Source organism: Gekko japonicus, unplaced genomic scaffold (genome assembly GCF_001447785.1).
Source record: "Gekko japonicus isolate JY-2015 unplaced genomic scaffold, Gekko_japonicus_V1.1 scaffold2661, whole genome shotgun sequence".
NCBI lineage: Eukaryota > Metazoa > Chordata > Lepidosauria > Squamata > Gekkonidae > Gekko > Gekko japonicus.
This window is the reverse complement of record NW_015167136.1, coordinates 97,977-120,240: the sequence shown is the minus strand read 5'-3', so window position 1 is coordinate 120,240 and position 22,264 is coordinate 97,977. Positions and strand designations below refer to the sequence as shown.

Below are 22,264 nucleotides of genomic sequence, written 5' to 3'. Positions count from 1 at the left end.
TGTCTTGCGGTAAAGCCCCGTTGGGGGGGGGGGGGGGGGAATGCGTTGAAGCTCAGTCATGTATCTGATTAACAGATTTAAAGGTGAAATACAGGAGCAATAAAGTTCTCTGGCATCTTAAAAATCCCAACAAATTTTGTCGATGGCTCGCTGGTTTTGCTGCAGCTGCTGTTCTATAGACTGCATGGATTTGTTGCCAGGTCTTATTGCTTCAGTGAATCCAGTTTGGCTATTTTGTGGCAGGGTGTTAAAGTGGCACTTAAAGATGTCTGGATGATAATGAAAGTAAATTATCAAATTGTGGCTGTCGGGGGACTGCAATTTGAAATGCAGATATTTCAACACATGTTTGTTTTGTCAAAAAAAACAACCCCTGGTTTATCCAAGTGTAATAGGCCATTTCTTCTTGTTAGTGGAAAATTGTCTCTGTCTGATGGATTACTCTTTAATGTTACCTACAAACATCAGAAATAATAGCCTTTAAGTCAGTAGTCTTCAATATATTTTAGCTCTTGTCTGCAACACCAGATCCAGTTTTAATTTTTTAATGTAAAGTCCTTCTCTCTTGGCCTTTCTCATGCATATCTACATTGCAGATTCTTTTTTCCTAGGTATCTTTGGGGTTTGGGAAGCTAAAGATCTGTAAAGATATCAATCTGTAACAGAGTGTTTTTTAGCAGCCTTGTCTGCACTTCAAATCCCAGGATTTTGGGGAGTCATGGGGGGGGGAGGGGAAACTGCTATAGTTATATTTATGCTGGTTTATTTATTTATATTTATATTCCTAATTTATATCCCGCCCTACCCCACCAGTGCAGGTTCAGGGCGGCTTAGACAAAATAAAATACAGATTAAAACAATCAAATAGCCAAAGCCATTAAACAATTCATTAAAACAATACAGTATTAAATACTGAAGTGCTAGCGATGTTATTCCAGTATCATAACAATGGCCGTTGCTGCGTGGAGTGCATGCCACATGGCGTTCATTTCCGGCATTGATCGTACTCAGTGCGCACAGGCTGTCGATAAATCGCCAGGAGCCAGGCTCTACAGTAGTACCACGATACACGTGTAGAAATCATAAGATTTGAAAATCCAACTTGGATTTCCTTTTAAGTTCCTGTTTCCTGCATGTATTGAGGCATTTTTGGTGTCTGAAGATCCAGGAGTTCAGAAGGAATGCAGAGATCCTCAGCTTTATGGTCAGGTCATGTAACTTGTGCAGAATTCAGGCATAGGTGATTGGAACTCAGGGCTATTGTCACTTGGGAATGTCTTTTGTGCATGCCCCACCATGGGTCAGTTCACTGTATGATTTCAGTGTCAAAATATACAGATACAGGAGGGGGGTCAGTGTTCCCTCTAAGATGAGTTAGTGTGAGCTAGCTCACCGTTTTTTAGTCTCCAGATCACACATTTTTGTCTTAGCTCAGGAAGGATGGCTCCAGAACAAAGTAATGTATGCAATAGCCAAATCACTGGCTCACAACTTTAATGCCCGTAACTCAGAAAGTAGACTTTTTGCTCACAAGACTTCACCGCTTAGAGGGAGCACTGGTGGGGGTCTGTGAAACTTGCAGGGGGGGGGAGATCCCATCTCCCCCCCCCCATATTGCCAAACCCAGCGTGGATCAGGGCTGCCTGGCAGCTTTCTGCAGCTTGCCAGGAGCAGCTCCAAGCAAGCCAGCAGAGGACCCCCCCACACACTTCCACTCTCTGTGGCTCGCCAGCAGTCTCCCCCCCCCCCCCCCCCCTCGCCCAGCACCCGAGGAGCCACAAAGAGTGGGAGGGAGGGAATTCTTCCCTTCCCCCCAGCACCATTTTCCCTAGGGGGGGTCTCTTGAGTTTGCAGAATCATCTATTCAGCCTCCTGATCTGCAGATTTAGCGATCCACAGGTGGGAGACACAGGTGGCTAATAGTACGCAGATATAAAAATACGTTATATAAAAATATAATGTCTACGCATTCTCTGAAGGAGAAATCGTGTTTTAATTGCCTACACATTTTGCCCAAATTCATGTGACTTTAATTGCGCGGCTAAAAAAAAAATTGTGCTTGATGAGTCACCCTCTTTATGCAAAGCCGTCTTCTGATGCCACTAGCTTGAATACGTGCTGCAGCTCTCCTCCTCTCCAGTTGAAAAATCTGTCTCAGTGCCACATTTCTGAGTTCTTTCCAGATAATTAAGAAGTCTTGCTCTGATTTAGAATCAGACAAGTAACATGAAATTTCATGGGCTCTTCTGCGCTTGGCACACACATTTTATCTCCATGTTTACCAACCTGTCTCTATTTTTGCTACAGAAACCTGATAAATCAGTGGGAAAGGGAAGGAAATAAAGACACTGTTCAGATGTGCAGTTTTATCTGTGACTGTGCAATCCTATGCAGTGTTACTTAAAAGACTTGGACTGGAGTCGGTCTGCATAGGATCGCACTGTAACTGCCTTAAACATGGATATGCTGAATCAATCCCAGTACTGCTTGAGAACGAAAGTGTCCGTATTTGAATTTTTTTCCTTGGTGACAACACTTACTGACATGGGCATATGAAGCTGGCTTGTACTGAATTAGACCATTGGTTTATCAAGGTCATCACGGTCTACTCAGACTGGCAGACACAAAAACTCACACCTTGAATAAAACTTCATTGGCCTTAAAGGTACCGCTGGACTCCAACTTTCTTCTGTTTATTTATTTATTTATTTATTTTATTACATTTTTATCCCACCCTCCCCGCTGAGGCAGGCTCAGGGTGGCTTACGATACATACACATTATTATACATTAAAACTCCACAATATACTAAGAACAAAATAAGTTAAAATCACAATATGTATAACCATGACTACTCAGAACATAAACATCTAGTGCAAGATGGCAGCATGTTCTTAACATTTGAGTGGTCTGCTACCCCTAATCTAGGCTGTTGGTCATCAGGTTGGCAATGGTGTTGGTGTTAGGGCCAGGGCCACAATATTAAAAGGCGGCCCCCTATTTATTTATTTATATATTTATTTATAGTTTCAATTTATAGCCCTCCCTCTCCGCAATGCGGGCTCAGGGCGGCTCACAGACAGGCAAAGCCAATACATAAAACAGATTAAAAACATATAAACACATCACTACTATATTACATATAATTACAACCTATTAAGTGCTCTAGATGTTCAAACAAGATCTTCTATAAAGATGACGTCTCAAAGATGGTACACCCAATCAGTGCTGCAGTTCTATGTGGCGCTGTTGTTCTCTCTTCCTAGGGCCAGAGGCTAATGATGGTATAATAATGATGGTAAGATAATCGAAAGACTGGCGGAAGAGCTCCGTCTTGCAGGCCCTGCAGAACTGCAAAAGGTCCTGCAGGGCCCTGAGGTCACCCGGGAGCTCATTCCACCAGTAAGGGGCCGCCACAGTCTTTTGGTTCAGACCAACATGGCTGCCCACCTTGATCTATAAAAATATGATAAAAGTGTCGTCCGTCCCCCCCCCAAGTGCTTAATGGCAAGAAACCATTGTCTGTTCGTCATTGTGACCCATCACATGCTGTTACTATCAGGGCAGCTGAAAGTCTTTTAACAACATTTCCCCCGAATGCTGTTCTCGAACAGGACCAATGGCAAATGCTGCAGCTCCCACTAGCACACCTCAGAAACTGATTCCTCCTCAGCCGACAGGCCGTCCTTCACCAGCACCTCCGGCGGTACCCCCCGCAGCGTCCCCCGTCATGCCTCCCCAGACCCAGTCCCCGGGGCAACCCGCCCAGCCCGCCCCGATGGTGCAGCTCCACCAGAAGCAAAACCGTATCACTCCAATCCAGAAACCGAGAGGACTGGACCCGGTCGAAATCCTCCAGGAGAGAGAATACAGGTAATCCGCTGGTTCCGAGAGCCGGTGTGGTGTGATGGATAGAGGGGCGGACTTAAGGCCCTGGGGGAATCCCCGCTTCTGCCTCCAAAGCTCGCTGGGTGACCTTGGGCCAATCACGCACACTCTCAGCCTAACCTACCTCATAGGGTTGTCGTGAGGATAAAATGGAGGGGGGGGGACGCTGTTCTAAGCTGCTTTGAGTCCCAACTGGGGAGAGAAGGGTTGCACATGGTTTGTGGCAGAAAGTGCCCACTCTGGCCTGCAGGCCCCGTTTCCGCCCTGCCCTCCTCGGGGTTCCCAACTTCCTGGAGGGGCTTTTCTCCCGCTCTCGGGCAATGCTCCCTCTAAGCTGCGGGGTCTTGTGAGCAAGAATTCTACTTTGTGAGCTCCTGGCATTAAAGTTTTGAGCGAGGGATTTGGCCACTGCATAAATTAGTTCGCTTTGGAGCCCTCCTTCCAGAGCTAAGTCAAAAATGTGTGAGCCGGAGGTTAAAAAGCTGTGAGCTAGCTCACACTAACTCAGCTTAGAGGGAACACTGCTCTCAAGTAGCCTGCCGCCACCACCTGATTGTTGTTGGGATTTCCCACTGGGAGGATCAGGATCCCCAGCTTCCCTTTCCACGTACAGAGGCCTTGCCTCAGTGTCTCCCGCTGCCCAGCGCCTGGTCACCATGGGGACAGATTAATGCCTTGGGCGTCCTGGGAGGAATAGCCGCTGGCCAACCGCCTGCCTCCCCCCTGGCTCCCCTCTTCAGATGCCATGTTCAAGATGGGTTCGATTCCTCACTCTGCCATGGAAGCTTTCTGGGTGACCTAGGGCCAGTCACGCCCTCTCTGCCTCACCTACCTCACAGGGTTGTCACGAGGCTAAAACAGAGGAGAGCAGCATGAGCCCCTTTGGGTCCCCATTGAGGAGAAAGGAAGGATATGAATAAAGTAAATAAATACTGTGAAAAGTGGTCTTGCGTAGAGGGGGTGGGCTTGGTTATCCGAAGCCCCTGTTAACTTTCAATTAGTTTGCTAACACTTCGGTGGGCTGCTGGTGTGTCTCTTTGTCTAGATGAGTTAACAAGGCCGAGACACTTAAGAGTGATTTCTGTTGATCCCAATCTGTTGCGCGCAGACTGCAGGCTCGCATCGCACACAGAATCCAAGAACTTGAAAACCTTCCTGGGTCCCTGGCTGGTGATCTGCGGACCAAAGCGACCATCGAACTGAAAGCGCTACGACTGCTGAACTTCCAGAGGCAGGTAGGTTGTGCCCAATGCTCCCTCTAAGCTGTGGAGCCTTGTGAGCAAAAATCCTACTTTGCGAGCTACTGGCATTAAAGTTGTGAGCGAGCGATTGGGCTGCTGCATCAGTTAGTTTGCTATGGAGCCCCATCCTTCCTGAGCTAAGGCAACAAGGTGTGAGCCAGAGCCTAAAAAACTGTGAGCTAGCTCACACTGATTCCGCTTAGAGAGAACACTGGTTGTGCCACAGCTCAAACTCTCCCTGGCTCACAGTATCCAAGACTGTTTTGGGAATTGTCATTCAGTCTGTTTTGGCGGGGTTCTGTTAAGGGTTAAGAGAACTAATGTTTGACCAACTTCCATTTAAATAACATCAGGCGTTAGGCATGCAGTTCACTTCCAGATCTTCCAGTTATACCGTAATTAGCTTACCTGCTGGGGATTTTCTCTTCAAATCTGGGCACGGTCACTTGGTTTTGGGTTCCATGGTGTGCTAGGCTCACCAATGTGCATTGCATTGCTTGGAATCAGGAGGTGCTGATTCGTGTTCCCTATGAAGAAACGCTAAAGTGGTGGGGACTCTCGCTCGGAGAAACGACGGCTGAGGGGGTGACATGATCGAGGTTTACAAGATGATGCGTGGGATAGAGCAGGTCGAGAAAGCAGTCCTTTTCTCCCTTTCCCACAAGACAAGAACTCCTTGTGGGCACTCCATGAAATTGCTGAGCAGTCAGGTTAGAACGGCTAAAAGGAAGCCCTTCTTCACCCAAAGAGTGCGCAAGCTCTTCCACTCATGGAAACTTGGCTGGGTTTCATTCTCCTCTCAACCTGCCCGCCCTGCTGAGCCTCCATTGTCTTCTCCCATCTGAAGACTGTGCTGTTAAACATGGGGAGCCATGTTAGCCTGTCTGTAGCGGTAGAAAAGAGGAAGAGTCCAGGAGCACCTTCAAGACTAACAGAAGTGAACCGTGACTCACAGAAGCTCCTCCCCTGCCACCAGTGTTGTTAGTCTTTAAGGTGCTCCTGGACGCTTACACTTTTCTGCTGCTGCAGACAGACAAACATGCCTACCCATCTTGATCTGTCTGAAGAAGTGAGCAGTGACTCAGAAAAGCTCCTGCCCTGTCACAATTTACTTCATCAGCACAGTAGAAAAGAGCAAGAGTCAGGGGTCATTTCCTGCAGGAGCGCACAGGAGCGGAGCTCTGGCAGTAAAGAGCCCAGGGGGCGGGCACATGCAACAAGCCTCGCCCCCTGCTCCCAGCAGCCCTAGGTCACAAGGAGCAAGAAGCAGCCAGGGAAGATGCAGAGCCCCCCCCCCATAGCAATCCAAAACAGTCCAGTAGCACCTTTAAGGCCAAGGTTTATTCAGGTACAAGCTCTCCCTCCTCTGTGAGGGCAGATCTGTGTGTGTGTGTGTGTGTCCCCCCCCCCAATAGCTAGCAATCCAAAACAGTCCAGTGGAGCCTGAGCGGTGGGTGTTGCCTTCTGACACACTTCCGGTGATGTCAGGGGGCGTGGCATATGCAGATGAGTTATGCTAATGAGCTCCTGCACCTCTTTTTCTACAAAATGACCCCTGGCAAGAGTCAATTAGCACCTTAAAGACTAACAAAATTTGTGGCAGGGGGATGAGCTTTTGTGAGTTACTGGCTCACTTCTTTCGGGTATCTGAAGGAAGTGAGCAGTGGCTCATGGATGCTCACACCCTGCCACAAACGTTGCTAGTCTTTAAGGTGCTAATTGACTCTTGTTCTTTTCTACTGCGCTGATGAAGAAAATGGTATTTTATCTTCTTCAGTTCTTTCCTGTTCCTTGTTCGTCTCTCTTCCCGAGCCAATCAGTCTTAATCAAGGCCTTTGCGATTTATTTTACTAGCTCTTCAAATGCTGTCTTGCTGCTGCAGATCTTCCTGTCTTTAATGAGACGTCTTCTAATATCTGCTTGATTTTCCTCAGCCCCTCCCCTAAATTCCCTGGGCTCTCCTCCGCTTTATAATCCAGCTCCTCTTTCCTCTTGCCATTCTAGAACGTTCCCCCCTGATTCCTCACTTCATCTTTTATTTCTTGCTTGTAATCTTGAATCTGTTGTCGAATCTGTTGTCAAAGGCTTTCACGGTCAGAGTTCATTAGTTGCAGATTTTCCGGGCTGTCTGGCCGTGGTCTTGGCATTGTAGGGCCTGACGTTTCGCCAGCAACTGTGACTGGCATCCTCAGAGGTATAAACCTCGATCATGTCACCCCTCAGCCATCGTTCCTCCAAGCTAAGGAGACCCAAGCGCTTTAGCCTTTTTTCATAGGGAAAGTGTTCCAACGCTTGTATCATTCCAGTTGCCCTTTTCTGCACTTTTTCCAAAGCTATAATATCCTCTCTGAGGTGTGGTGACCAGAACGGTACACGGTACGCCAAATGAGGTCGCAGCATTGATCTATACAGGGGTATCATGCTACTGACCGATTTGTTTTCAGTTCCCTTCCTCATAATCCCCTTGTTTGGTTTCTGTTCCAAAGCTGCGTCAAGAGGTGGTGGTGTGCATGCGAAGGGACACGGCTCTGGAGACGGCACTGAACGCCAAGGCTTACAAACGCAGCAAGCGGCAGTCTCTGCGGGAGGCTCGCATCACCGAGAAGCTGGAGAAACAGCAGAAGATCGAACAAGAACGGAAACGCCGGCAGAAGCACCAAGTAAGTCTTACTTTGTTTTGTTTTTGTTTTTCAGCGTGGTACATTGGAGATGGTGAACGTATGAGATGGAGGAGAAGACCTGTTGTATTCATCAGATCCGTACTTTACTTTTAAGAGTGTTTTGTTAGAGCAGACCAAAGTGATACCTCCCCACTCCCCACCAGTGCTCCCTCTAAACTGTGGAGTCTTATGAGCAAGAATTCTACTTTTTGAGCTGCTGGCCTTAAAGTTGTGAGCGAGCGATTTGGCTGCTGCGTAAATTAGTTTGCTCTGGAGCCCTCCTTCCTGAGCTGAGACAAAAATCTGTGAGCCGGAGGCTAAGAAACTGTGAGCCAGCTCACACTAACTCAGCTTAGAGGGAATGCTGCTCCCCTCATACCCCAATTCATTCAGTGAAGGCCAAAAACCTTAACCAGCTCTGCTTATATGAAAGTGAGGGTCTCTGAGTATCCCTCCCATTGTAGGTCACTGATCCATTGGTGCACAACAGGAGACAGATGAGACTTGATGTTGTATAGCAATCCACTCAGCTCCTTACGCAGAGAACATAAGAAGAGCCCTGCTGGATCAGGCTGGTGGTCCATCTAGTCCAGCCTCCCGTCTCATGCAGGGGCCAGCCAGTTTTTCTGGAGGGCCAACAACAGGGCAGAGAGGCCGAGGCCTTCCCCTGATAAGGACACCAGAAGAGCCCTGCTGGATCAGACCAGTGAGGGTCCCTCTAGTCCAGCATCCCGTCTCACACAGGGGCCAACCAGTTCCTCTGGAGAGCCAACAATGGCAGAGAGGCCAAGGCCTTCCCCTGATAAGAGCATCAGAAGAGCCCTGCTGGGTCAGGCCAGGGAGGGTCCCTCTAGTCCAGCTTCCCATCTCACACAGGGACATTCTGACCTGCCCACGAGAGCCAGTTTGGTGTTGTGGTTAAGTGCACAGACTCTACTCTGGGAGAACCGGGTTTGATTTCTCCCTCCTTCACTTGCACCTGGCTGGATGACCTGGGGCAAGCCATAGAGCTGTCCTTGAAAAAGAGCAGTTTCTGTCAGAGCTCTCTCAGCCCCACCCGCCTCACAGGGTGTCTGTTGTGGGGAGGGGGAAGGGAAAAGAGATTTGTAAGCCGCTCTGAGACACCTTCGGGTAGTGAAGGGCCATGGGGTATAAATCTAATCTCCTCCTCCTCCCCCCTCTGTCCCCAGAAGGCAGTTTCCATAGATGGAGGTGTTCTGCCAGGCTTACAGTCAAGGACTGTTTTCCTGCCCCTATTAGCAGTGCCGCCTGTTGGTTATTGGGTGCTCGATGGTTATGTTTTATTCTGATGCCTGAGCTAGGGTGGTATTTTACAGATTGTAACTTAATGTTTTTGGAGTTTGTTCTGTCACATTTTATAGATCATTTATTGGATGCTGTGAGCCACCCCACGTCCTGAGACCCAGGGGAGGGGTGGGATATAAGTCTGCAAATAAGTAAAATAAAATAGAACATGCCGAGACATGCAGTCAAACACCAGATTGCACCTCTTGTGCTCGAGAACAAATGTCATCATCAGAGAGACTAACCTGTCTCCTGTAGTCAGGTAAAAGCCCTTCCGAAGAAGCCGTCTTCCAAGATTTTTTAAAAAGCCAGCAAGGAGGGTGCTTTTTGAGTCTGCTCAGCAGGCCATTCTGCCAGGTCGATATAAAGAGACCTCCCAGTTGAAATGGATAGGATTTACATAAACAACCGGGGAGACGCTTATATAATACAAGAGTATTCTATTGAAATGTAGACAATTATCCACAAAGTGAAATACAGCATTTAAAGCGCTACATACGTATGTTCATAGAAGATCATCTAGTAGGTTATACATAAGAATTAAGAGAATCAGAATATATATTTATTAACGAAGCTTCCGGCTTGTCTACCGCTCAGTAGCATGCAGCAGACTGGACTGGAGCCTAGTATGAAGGTTGTTGTTTCCTATTTGGAATATAAGCTTTGAAAAGCAGAGAGAAAATTATTGGAAAACAAAAGAGACGACACTCACTAAATGCAAAATGATGAATAAGAGAATTTACTTCTGAGGAAGCTTAGAATCGAAACGAAGACACAAGCCGGAAGCTTCGTTAATAAATATATATTGTGATCCTCTTAATTCTTATGAATAACCTACTATATTTTTTTCTATGAACATATGTACGTAGCGCTTTAAATGTTGTATTTCACTTTGTGGATAATTGTCTAAATTTCAATAGAATACTTTTGCATTATATAAACGTCTCCCCGGCAATGTTCCCTCTAAGCTGTGGAGTCTTGTGAGCAAAAATTCTACTTTGTGAGCTACTGGCATTAAAGTTGTGAGTGAGTGATTTGACTACTGCATAAATTAGTTTGCTCCAGAGCTATCTTTCCTGAGCTAAGACAAAAATGTGTGAGCTGGAGGCTAAAAAGCTGTGAGCTAGCTCACACTAACTCGGCTTAGAGGGAACACTGCTCCCCGGTTGTTTCTGTAAATCCATTCCGCCAGGTCAGCACAACCACAGCAGAGTGTCGGGAGAACAGCTGAAAAGGCCTCTGCCTGGTTTGTATATTCTCAGTCAGCCGCTTCTTTCCAGAGCACCACAGGTGCCTCCTGTCGTCGTTCCACCCAGCATCTTTTTAACCTCGTAGACCTGCTCAGCATTCTTCCCGAGATGCTTCCCAAAGGCCTTTAAATGCAAGGCCGGAAACATCCTCCCCTGGCCCCTTGTTGCTGAACATCCAGCCTGGTGCAAAGCTCTGGAGGACCTGAAAGCTTGGCGCCCTGCCGGGTGTCATTTTGGTTGGTCTTTAAGAAAAGCCTTTTGGTTTTGGATTTTGTTTGGAAGCAACAGGGCTACTTGCAGTGAGGGGCTATAAGGCGTGCCTCCGCCCCACATTCTGAAGCTGATTCTACCCTGATCTGTAGGGTTATGGTGGTGTCAGCATAAGAAGGGTGTGTTGCTGCGTAGAAACAACATCAGCATTTGGTCCGATGTTGATCAGCATTCGGATGCCTGGAGGCACAGTTGAGTCATTCGTGTCTTCCCAGCAGAATCCACCCACGACTGCTCACCTCTGAATCATCATAAGAAGGAAACGTGTTCCTCTGTATTTCTAAAAACGTAGACTAGGCCTCTTGTGTTTTTTTTAGTACAGGTGTAAAGCTACTGGTTGCTGAACGGTGTAGGTCATTTCACAAATAAAAGCTTTAAGTACACTCTTGGAGCAAACAGCAATGAATGAAGAATGAACAGGTTTTGTGACTGCTGTGTGTGCGTGTCTTAGATTCCATCTGATCTTAAAGAGTTTTTGCAGTAGAAAACGAGCAGACCTCTTGTCCAGTAACCCATTTCCCCCCCCCCCCCCCCCCCCTTTTTCAGGAGTACCTCAATAGCATTCTCCAGCATGCCAAGGATTTCAAAGAATACCACCGGTCTGTTACGGGCAAGATCCAGAAACTTACCAAGGCGGTGGCCACGTATCACGCCAACACGGAGCGTGAGCAGAAGAAGGAGAATGAAAGAATCGAGAAGGAGCGGATGCGCAGGTTGATGGTAAGGCCGCGATCCGGCCGTAAAACGTTTTCCTGGCCGAGACTTGCGAGCGCTAGTTTGGTAGAGCTGTATTGTTAAATCACTGTTGTTCTTGGGGCGATTTAAAAAAAAAAAAAAAGTAAAATCACGTGTGTGTTTTTAAAGGCCGAGGATGAAGAAGGGTATCGGAAGCTGATCGACCAAAAGAAAGACAAGCGCTTGGCCTACTTGCTTCAGCAGACCGACGAATACGTTGCCAACCTCACAGAGCTGGTGAGGCAGCACAAGGCGGCTCAGGTTGCCAAGGAGAAGAAGAAGAAGAAGAAAAAGAAGGTAACCGCCACGGTCAGGCAACGTCGCAATCCCCCTTCCCCTTTTTGGCTGCCACTTTGATTGGGGGCTTCTGAGCAGGCCTGACGGTGTCTATGTGCGACCAGAGTTTTCTGAGAATAAGAGCGACACGTCCAGTGGCCAGCATTTTAATACAGCAAATTGGACAACTTCCGTTTTAGCTTTGCATAGCTTGTCACACAAACATTTCACACACACACACCTCTCTTTAAAATTGGTGGCGGAAAGTGTCGTCATGGTAGTGGCTGACTCCTGTCAGCCCCATTAGCTTTTCAAGGCAAGAGCTGAGCGGAGGTGGGCTTGCCACGGCCTGCCTCCGCGTAGCACCCCTGGGCGGTCTCCCATCCAGAGACTAGCCAGGACCGACCCCGCTTAGCTTCCAAGATCTGATGTGACTGGGCCAGCCTGGGCTACCCAGGCCGGAGCAGAGGCACCCAGAGGTGGGTTACCCATTGCTTACCTCTGGGTAGCAACCCAAGGACTCCCCGGGTGGTCTCCCATCCTGTGACTCACCAGGGCTGGCCCTGCTTGGCTCCCGAGATCTGACGAGATCAGGCCCACCTGGGCCGTCCAGCTCAGGGCGTGATAATTGTGTCCTCTCAAGTCACAGCCGACTTAGGGTGACCCCGGAGGGTTTTCAAGGCGAGGGGCGAACAGCGGAGGTGGGCTTGCCATGGCCGGCCTCTGTGTAGCGACTCTGGGCTTCCTGGGGGCTCCTCCATCCAAGTACCAGCCAAGGCTGGCCCTGCTTAGCTTCTGAGGTCTGACGAAATCAAGCTAGCCTGGGCCATCCGGGGTCAGGGCCTTTACAATTAACAGCCTGGATTTTAAAAACGCTTGAGTGGATCCAGTCATCCCCCAGGTGGCCCGAGGAGCCTTCCTCCCACTTAAGTCAGTCTTCCTCCCAACAGAAGAGCCCGTCAAGTTGGAAGACGTCTCCTTAGATTTGAGAAAGGCTTCAAACTTGAGCCAAGAGGAAAGGCGGGGTGTAAATACCCGAATGGATAAACAGGTTTTGCCTTGGAGTGGCAGGATGAGAGTGCAGGATCCACCCCACCGTCTTTAACCTGTGTGAAGCAGCAGGGTGATATTCCTGTTCTGCAGGAAACTTCAGCATGTTGCGATTTGAATTCTCAGCTCTCCCAAGCCGGGCACGGCAGGAGAGACGGCGGTCGGTCAGAACTGGAGTTTCGGCCTTCCATTCCCCAGACAGGGAATCCTCAGCAGTGGCCCCATGTCGGCTCCGTCTCCCCGAGGGGGTGTGAGCATTTATGTAGAAAAGGCAATTTTGGGAGGACTCGTTAGTGGATGGGTGAGGCATCCCTTGAGGAGTGCTTCACACCTGCCTGCTGCAGTGGCTTCTGTTGCCGTTCCAGGGCTGGTTACGTAGCCGTATTGCTCTGAAGCGACAGGATGAAGTCTGAGCCCAGTGGCACCTTCAGACCCAGAGTTAAACTTTGTTGGTCTTAAAGGTGCCACTGGACTCAGACTTTCTTGGATGACCACATCCAATGAACTTTAACTGAAATTGTAGGCTAAAAGCTAATTTTGTAAGCGTTTTGTATGACCACCTTGGGTTTTTAGGGTTGTTTTTTTTTAACTTTACTGTCTCCCATAGTATGTAGATTCCCTCCCCTTATTTCGTTGTAGTTTATAGAAAATGCAAAGTTCATTGGATGCGGTCATCAAACGTTCTATTTAAACTTACAACAAAAAATAACACCTACGCATGTGACTTCATAAAAAGCAACGTAAGAAATGGTTAAAACCCTTGTAAGAGCTCCTAGAAACAATGACAACTCTTTATCTGTCCTTTTTCTTTCTCAACTGATGACTTGTTTTTGGGGCTGCCGCCCCAAGTTTTGAATCTGAGTCCTCGTCAGATGATGGCAGCTCTCCCTCGTCTTCACTCCCCTCGGCTCTGTCAACTTTCTCTTTACCTTCTTCGCCTGCTAGACGATTATGCTGCTGCAAAAACTCCAATGCCTTTTCACCAGATCTTAGCGCACCCATCTGAGCACTGGTGTGAGGCTGGTGGCTAGGAAGACCTCTAGGTGCGGCACAGCAGGAGGCGGGAGCCCCAGTCCAGCATCAGTTCATAGACGTTTGTGTGACATTCTAGACTTCCAGCTGAGACTTGTGAGATGTTCTTCGGTAGATAGATATCACTGTAACAACAAAGGTACGCAGAAATAGCAAGTACGTTGGCAACTTACGTTCAACAAAATCTTGACTTATCAACGTCAGGTTAGTTGAGTTAGATCAGAGAGATTAAAAACTGGTGGATGTGCAGATATTCCACAGGACTAGGTGTGGATTGAAGGTTCAGGAGGGCAGCACCCGTCTTCAGCAAGCGAAAAGGAGGACCTCAGAGTGTGCGAAACGAAGTGGATTCTGTTTATTTTCTGAAGCATTCCCAGTCGTCTTGCGGGTCACGTGTAGGGTTTTGTTGTTGTTCAGTCGCACAGTCGAGTCCGACTCTTCGCGACCCCATGGACCAGATCACGCCAGGCCTTCCGGTCTTCTGCCGTCCTCTGAAGTTTGCTCAATTTCATGTTCGTTGCATCTATGACACTGTCTAACCATCTCATCCTTTGCCGTCCCCGTCTTCTTAATCGAAAGCAAAATCTTCTTTTTCATTTCCTTCCTTTTCTTTGGGTGTGGGGGGCACTATTCTTCTAGGAGACAAAAAACAATGTTCTACATATTGGAGAAAGGAGTTCTGACTTACGGTGCCCACCCCACACGGGGTTTCCAAGGCAAGAGACATAGCAGAGCTGAGTTTAAAACAGTGGGTGCAGGTAGCAAAATTGTAGCAAAGACTTACTGATAAATCCTCGACCCTGTGGTATCCTAGGACATATTTGCTTTTGCCATCTGAGAGGGAGGAAAAAACAAAAGTTGAAAGTAGAAAATGATTTTTGTACTCAACAAAAGAAAGCATACAGTAATTCTTCAGTAGTTTACTATTATCATATACTTCATAACTCATTAGTCACATAAAAACAATGAACACATCTTTGAAAATAAGTTGTATATGTCTACAGAACAGCAGATACAGTAGATTATATACTGTCAGCCACGTGTGGCCGCGAACTGTGGATAGCTAAATCCACAGATTGGGGCCATGCAGAGGCTAAAGATATTTTTCTGCCCACTCGGGACTCCTCAGGTGTGCATAAAACTCTGAAATACTTAGAAAAATACACGGGGAGGGGAACAGTAGTCATTGTGAGTGTATGGGGGGGGGTATTTGTGAATTTCCTGCATTGTTCAGGGGGTTGGAGTAGATGACCCTGGAGCTCCCTCCCATTTCTATGATTAAAGCCCCCCAAAAGTAAAGGATTGTTCTCTGCACAAGTGCAGAGAATGCGCTTTCCTAGAGCCTGGGAGCTGCAGTGAGCCGTTTGGGAGCCGCTTCAGGCCCTGCTGTGGCAATGGACGCCAGGGAATCATCCGGGCCCTGTCGCCATGGTGGATACCGGGAGCCACTCTGGGCCCTGCTGCAGCAGCAGATGCCGAGACCTGCTCCAGGCTCAGAGCGGCTCCTAGACACTGTCACCAGCGGGCTTCCAGACGGGTTGAGCTGGACTGGCCCCGGGGGGGGGAGGGGGGCGATTCCCCCCTGCTAGTTTCATGGGCCCCCCACTTGTTGTCTTACATTTTTAAAAAAGCTTCTTACTGCACATTCTGAGTAACGCTTTGTCTTAAAAGGCATTTCACTCATTCTGAAAGAGAAAATATTTTGCAGGGACTTTTTTTTTTTAAGAGAGCTCTCCAATTCCGCGCCCCCCCCCCTCCCCGACCTTCATATCTCTAGTTCTGACCATTGTTTGTGGTGTGCTTTGCCGCCGCCAGTGTTCTCTAGGGAAGGATATCCCACAGAATAGGAAAGTTGAGGGAGGATGAGGGAGCCTGTCACGTGCATCGTGTTCCTTCTGTTTTTATATCATTTGCCATTTCTGGAGTGGGCTCTCCCCCCCCCCCCCCCCCCCCCGTGTTCTACTCTGGCCCACAGGGCAGGGGTCCCCAACATGGTGCCCACAGCCAGGCCCTCCTGTCCGACTGGAAGCATGCCTTGAAAACTAACAGGCGCGTCTCCCAGTTAGAATAGTCTGGATCGCGCTCCCTTGATGTTTGATGGGTGGCACCCGCCTTCCACTGTGAGAAGACGGAACCTTTTCCTTAAGTTTGCCTTACTTAATAACATTTAGATTCCGTATACCTTCAGGATGACTTACATAAGAACATCAGAGAAGCCCATGTTGGATCAGGCCAATGGCCCCTCCAGTCCAACACACTGTGTCACACAGTGGCCAAAAGTACCAGGGGCCACCAGGAGGTCCAGCAGTGGGGCCAGGGCACTTCTTTTGTCACCCAATGAGGAGTAGAACGTGGCTTTTGCTATTGTTGTTCACACTAAGAACAGATGCTGTATTAATTATCTTTCTTTCCAGAAGGCTGAGGCTGCGGAAGGGCAGACACCGGCGATTGGACCAGACGGTGAAGTAAGAGCAAATACTTGTGGTCCCGTGCTGGACAGAAAAGTTTGTTAGTCAGGAACGTCCATCTTCTGCAGAGAGACTGTTTCGCCCCAAGAACAGATTGTTATCAGTTCTTTTTCTAACAACATATTAACGTGAGCTGTTTACTGGTTCCTGGACTCAAATCTCCACTTAGATATAAAGCTTACTGGATGGCCTTTGGCCAGTTACTTGCTAAACTGGATGACCGTAGAATTCTTCAAGAATTAATCCTTTATGATCCACAGCTGGCTTCTAACAACTAGCAGCAATATGCGGTTGCTCCAGCTTGGTGTAGTGGTTAAGAGCGCAGACTCCCTAATCTGAGAGAGCCGGGTTTGATTCCCCACTCCTCATGCAGCTGCTGGTGTGACCTTGGGTCAGTTACAAGTTCTTTCAGAGCTGTTCTTTCAGGAGCAGTCCTCGAAAGAGCCCTCTCAGCCCCACCAAGGTGTCTGTTGTGGGGAGGGGAAGGGAAAGGGATTGTAAGCCACTCTGAGACGCCTTCAGGTAGTGAAGGGCAGGGTATAAATCCAATCCCCCCTTTTTCTTCTCTTTCACCACATATCGGATTGCCCCCACTTGCTGCACTTCCACAGTCGATGCTTGGAGATGGGCATTCTCTTTGATAAATGTTTGTCTGAAGGACCCTGTGCTCAAACTGTGTGTGTCTGTTGCAGTAGAAAGGAGCAGAAGTCCAGTAGCACCTTAAATACTAACAAAATATGTCGCAGGCAGTGTTCCCTCTAAGCTGTGGAGTCTTGTGAGCAGAAATTCTACTTTGTGAGCTACCGGCATTAAATTTGTGAGTGAGAGATTTGGCTACTGCCTAAATTAGTTTGCTCTGGAGCCCTCCTTCCTGGGCTAAGACAAAGATGTGTGCAGCTGGCAAAAGAACCTGGCCTTGGGGCTATTTTTGGGCAGGAACGCACAGGAATGGAATTCCGGCTGGCTTCAGAGTCAGCCACGCCCACTACAGCCAGAACCACTGCACCTGCGTGGCTACAGAGGGAAGGCCTGGAGAGCGGAACCCCCCCCCCGGCGACTCTGAGGCGGGCAGGCCAGGGGGGGCCCTGGAAGGATCGGGGAGGCATTTAAATGCCTGTCTGTGCCTTCCCCAGCCTGTCTGGGGCGCCTGGGCAAGCCAAGGGAAGGCAGTTTAAACTGCCTTCCCTTCCTTCGGAGGGGGGGGGCCTTGCCTGGGCTCCCCGCAGCCATGGGGTGCCCGGGCAAGCCAAGGGAAGGCACGCGGGTGTGGCCTGATAGGCTAATGAGCTGTGCTGTCAGGGGTGTGGCTTAAAAGCCATATATATATTAAAGTACATCACATATATTAAACACAACACATATATTGAAACTATAAATAAAGCATATAAAGCTGTGAAGTTAAGATGAATAAGCCCTGGTTGACCATCAAAACAAGAGAATCTGCTTGTATTCATATCAAGTCCACATAATTCTCATCATTCAGTAAAATGCTGGAGGCTAAAAACCTGTGCGCTAACTCACATGAACTCAGCTTAGAGGGAAGACTGGTGGCCGGGTAGGCGCTTTCTGTGTGCCTGTTGTAATTAGACGAGGTCCAAGAGGAAGAGTAACGATGCAGACTCTGTATGAGCTTCAGGATTCTGTTCTGTCCTTTAATTGACTGGTTTATTTATGTTCTTTAGACTTCTATCCCGCCCCTGTCCCCTGCCAAGCAGGGCTCAGTTTGCCGAGGAGGGAAAGAAGAATACTTATCGTCCATTTGTGTTTCTTCTTTTTTTTAAGCCTTTGGACGAAACCAGCCAGATGAGCGACCTCCCCGTGAAGGTGATCCATGTCGAGAGCGGGAACATCCTCACGGGCACCGACGCGCCAAAGGCAGGGCAACTGGACGCCTGGCTAGAGATGAATCCGGGGTAAGCTGCCCTGATGGCTCACGTTCTGCCGCCATGCAAGCAGCGACAGGGAAGCCCATCCTCGGTTTCCGTGCCGTGTTCCAGTGCTCCGCCGTTCCTGAATTTGGAAGAACTGAAAGTCCAAAACGGGCCTGAGCAGCCGTAGGACATTCAGGGGGCAGGGAGCGACTGGTGCCTTGGTGGCTTTCAAGGTTAAACGTCATTGACCATCAAGAACCTCTCGATTTCTCAACTTGGGATGGCCAGTTTGGTGTAGTGGTTAGGTGCGCGGACTCTAATCTCGGAGAACCAGGTTTGATTCCCCACTCCACATGCAACTGCTGGTATGACCTAGGGTCAGTCATAAGTTCTTTCAGAGCTGTCCTTGAAAAAGAGCAGTTTCTCGCAGAGCTCTCTCAGCCCCACCCACCTCACACGGTGTATGTTGTTGGGAGGGGAAAGGAAAGGAGGTTGTAAGCCGCTCTGAGACTCCGAGTGAAGGGCGGGGTATACACCCAATCTCTTCTCCTCGTCTTCTTTATAAGAATTCTATGGAGGATAGCTTCCGTGCACAGCTAGTAGCCATGATAGCTAAGTGGATCCTCCTTACTTTAGCGATCCTGCTCACTTAGCCTATGGGCCTTGACCAGTGTCACGCTAGAGACAACAAAAAATAAGTAAATAACCAACCAGTTAATTGCTCTTGTGGTCCTTTAAGTAAGTGAAAAATGTGGTTGCAGCCAGCCTAACTCCTTAAGCATCCCTGCCAGGAGTTTCTTCCATCTTATCTTATGTTAACAACCCCTTATTATTAAATGGCACCTCCATGTTGAAAGGTAGTATACTTCTGAATACCAGTTGCTGGAGGTGCATAGTGGGATCATAGGATCATAGAGCTGGAAGGGGCCATACAGGCCATCTAGTCCAACCCCCCTGCTCAGTGCAGGATCAGCCTAGAGCATCCCTGACAAGTGTTTGTCCAGCCGCTGCTTAAAGACTGCCAGTGAGGGGGAGCTCACCACCTCCCCAGGCAGCTGATTCCACTGTGGCACAACTCTTACTGGAAAAAAGTTTGTCCTAATATCCAGCCAATACCTTCCGGCCCTTAATTCCAACCCATTATTGCAAGATCTCTCCTTTGCTGCCAACAGAAACAGCTCCCTGCCCTCCTCTAAGTGACAGCCAAAGACTTTAAGAGAGCAATCCGCCCCCCCCCCCAACCTCCTCTTCTCCAAACTGAACATTCCCAAGTCTCTCAGCCTTTCCTCATAGAGCCAGTTTGGTGTAGTGGTTAAGTGCGCGGACTCTAACCTGGGAGAACCAGGTTTGATTCCCCACTCCTCCACTTGCAGCTGCTGGTGTGACCTTGGGTCAGTCACAAGCTCTGGCACAGCTGTCCTTGAAAAAGAGCAGTTTCTCTCAGAGCTCTCTCAGCCCCGCCTACCTCACAGGGTGTCTGTTGTGGGGAGGGGAAGGGAAAGGAGTTTGTCAGCCGCTCTGAGACACCTTTGGGTAGTGAAGGGCGGGGGTATAAATCCAATCTCCTCCTCTTCTCCTCATAGGGCTTGGTATCTAACTGCGCGGTTCTGAAGTCTTGATGGCGCTTAAAGCTCCAGAAGAGGGGGCAGTGGTTTCCACTTATTCCCCCCCCACACACACACACACACAACTGCAGACTCCCAGTATGTTGCAGATGCAGAGTCTGTGAGTGGATGGCTATACCCTAAGGACGAATTGCATTGCCTTAAGGACCTGCTTTTGGCTGACTTTTGGGATCCGGAAACTGGACTCGATTGTTGAATCCAGCAGGGCTTTTATTGTCATACCTGTGAAGTCTTCCTTGGGAAGCAAGAGAGCCACAGTGGGCTAGTGGTGAAAATGTCAGCCTGGAACCAGGTGCAGAATGCCACTTTGCCGTGAAGCTCACGGGCTGACGTTCGGCCAGTCACACTGTCTCCCCGCTTGACCCACCTCACAGGATTGTTGTGAGGACAGAATGAGGGCAGGGGAACAGCTGTACATGTCACTCTGAGCCGGAGTGCGTAAACAACAAAGGACAACGGAGTAAGAGAGCTGCTGCAACCAATGACATAAATCCCCGAAAGTGGGCTGCCTTCCAAAGACTCCCAACTAATATGCAAGGACACAGTATGAATTTAACAACAGAAACTCTATTATGAACAGCACAACACTATAGTAAATACACATAAGTATCACACAAAGACAACCAAGGTTCCAGTTGCCAACAGACCCAATAGTGCATACAGACATAACAATCACGGTAAGCAGGGGAAAAACAACAACAATGTGGAGAGATACATAAATAGTAGCTGGTAACAGCGATTCAAGGTCCCGGTATAACACATTGTTGTTCTTTTTCCCCTGCTTACCGTGATTGTTATGTCTGTATGCACTATCGGGTCTGTTGGCAACTGGAACCTTAGTTGTCTTCGTGTTATACTTATGTGTACTTACTATAGTGTTGTACTGTCGATAATTTAGTTTCTGTCGTTAAATTCATACTGTGTACTTGCATATTGGATCTGCGGTGGCTCAAGTGGTTAAGACGCTGAACTGCAGGCTGTGGAAGGTCGGTAGTTCAGCAGTTCAAGACCTGAGTGTGCCGCATGACGAAGTGAGCTCCCGTCTCTGGCCCCAGCTCCTGCCAACCTAGCAGTTCGAAAGCAAGAAATTGCAAGTAGATAAACAGGTACTGCTTCAGTGGGAAGAAGGTAACAGTGTTCCGTGCGCCTTGGTGTTTAGTCATGCCGGCTCCCTTGCTCGAAAGCCAGTCGAATCCGACTTTAGGGTTGCGGTGCTCATCTCCGTTTCAAAGCCGAAGAGTCAGCGCTGTCCGAAGACGTTTCCGTGGTCATGTGGCCGGCATGACTCAACACCAAGGCGCAGGGAACGCTGTTACCTTCCCACCGAAGTGGTATCTATTTATCTACTTGCAATTTCTTGCTTTCGAACTGCTAGGTTGGCAGGAGCTGAAACTAGAGACGGGAGCTCACTCCGTCATGCGGCACACTCGGGTCTCGAACTGCTGAACTACCGACCTTCCACAGCCTGCAGTTCAGCGTCTTAACCACTTGAGCCACCGCAGCTCCACCTTTACCTTTTACTTGGATATTAGTTGGGAGTCTTTGGCAGGCAGCCCACTTTCGGACTCCGAGCTGGAAGGCAGAGCTAAAAACTGGAGGAACTGTTGCGTCATTGGGTGCCTCGGCCGGTCCGTGCATAAGTCCTGACTTCATTTTCTTTTCCTGCGATGTCACTCTGCCATGGGGATCCCACGTCAGGCTTCCCTGATTTGCTCTCCAGCAGAAAAGGAAACTGGACTTTCTGGGAATATCCAAGTATGATCATGATAACAGGGATGATTGTTGCATTCTGTGTTGGGGAAACTGGGGATTATCTCTCGCTGGGCCCTGCAGAGGACTCTCAGGGGAAACAGCTGTCCTGTTTCCAGAACAATGAAAAGAATTTTCGTTTGCCAAGTTTGAGCCTCTTGACTTCTACAAAAGAGAGATAAATGTGATGATGTACATGTTCCTTCTGGGTCCTTTCCGCACTCGGATCTCATCCCTGGTTTTATCAGAGTTCAACTCGCGACACAATACCTTGCATTTATCCCTGGTTACAGCAGCATTCCGTTTATCTCGGGACAAGTGCGGGGCGAAACCGGGGGGACCTCAGCAATGTTCCCTCTAAGCTGAGTTAGTGTGAGCTAGCTCACGGTTTTTTAGCCTCCGGCTCACACATTTTTGTCTCCACTCAGGAAGGATGGCTCCTGAGCAAACTAACTTATGCAGTAGCCAAATGGCTCACTCACAACTTTAATGCCAGTAGCTCACAAAGTAGAGTTTTTGCTCATAAGACTCCACAGCTTAGAGGGAACATTGGACCTCAGTGTAATGTGGAAACGAAAAATAACCCGAGATAATTACAGGGGTGAATTCGAGTGTCGCGTAGAATGTAAGTTCGGGGACAGGGTGGGCCGGGATTGAAGGTCTAGTGTGGAAAGGAACCACTGGAGAAGTCAAGAGGCTCCTCACCACCTTGTTGTCTCCGTGATGTCAGAAACACTCTTGTTTTCTGAGTTAGGAGGGAAGAGCACGCCTGGTCAGATTGCCCTGGTTTCACTCAATACAGTGAAATTTTTTCTACAGTTTTATTAAACACCCCCCCCCCCCCC

At 48.6% G+C, this 22,264-nt stretch overlaps 1 protein-coding gene across 1 annotated transcript in view; it reads left to right on the top strand.

Annotated features, from left to right (window-relative positions):
• Nucleotides 1–22,264, top strand: part of SMARCA4 (SWI/SNF related, matrix associated, actin dependent regulator of chromatin, subfamily a, member 4) — a 110,793-nt gene that overhangs the window by 11,615 nt on the left and 76,914 nt on the right. Inside the window, exons 6-12 of the mRNA XM_015413054.1 lie at nucleotides 3,614–3,872; nucleotides 4,996–5,122; nucleotides 7,615–7,788; nucleotides 11,160–11,333; nucleotides 11,478–11,645; nucleotides 16,121–16,171; nucleotides 17,957–18,087. Of these exons, the coding sequence (XP_015268540.1) occupies nucleotides 3,614–3,872; nucleotides 4,996–5,122; nucleotides 7,615–7,788; nucleotides 11,160–11,333; nucleotides 11,478–11,645; nucleotides 16,121–16,171; nucleotides 17,957–18,087 (1,084 nt within the window). The remainder of the gene's footprint in view (nucleotides 1–3,613; nucleotides 3,873–4,995; nucleotides 5,123–7,614; nucleotides 7,789–11,159; nucleotides 11,334–11,477; nucleotides 11,646–16,120; nucleotides 16,172–17,956; nucleotides 18,088–22,264) is intronic.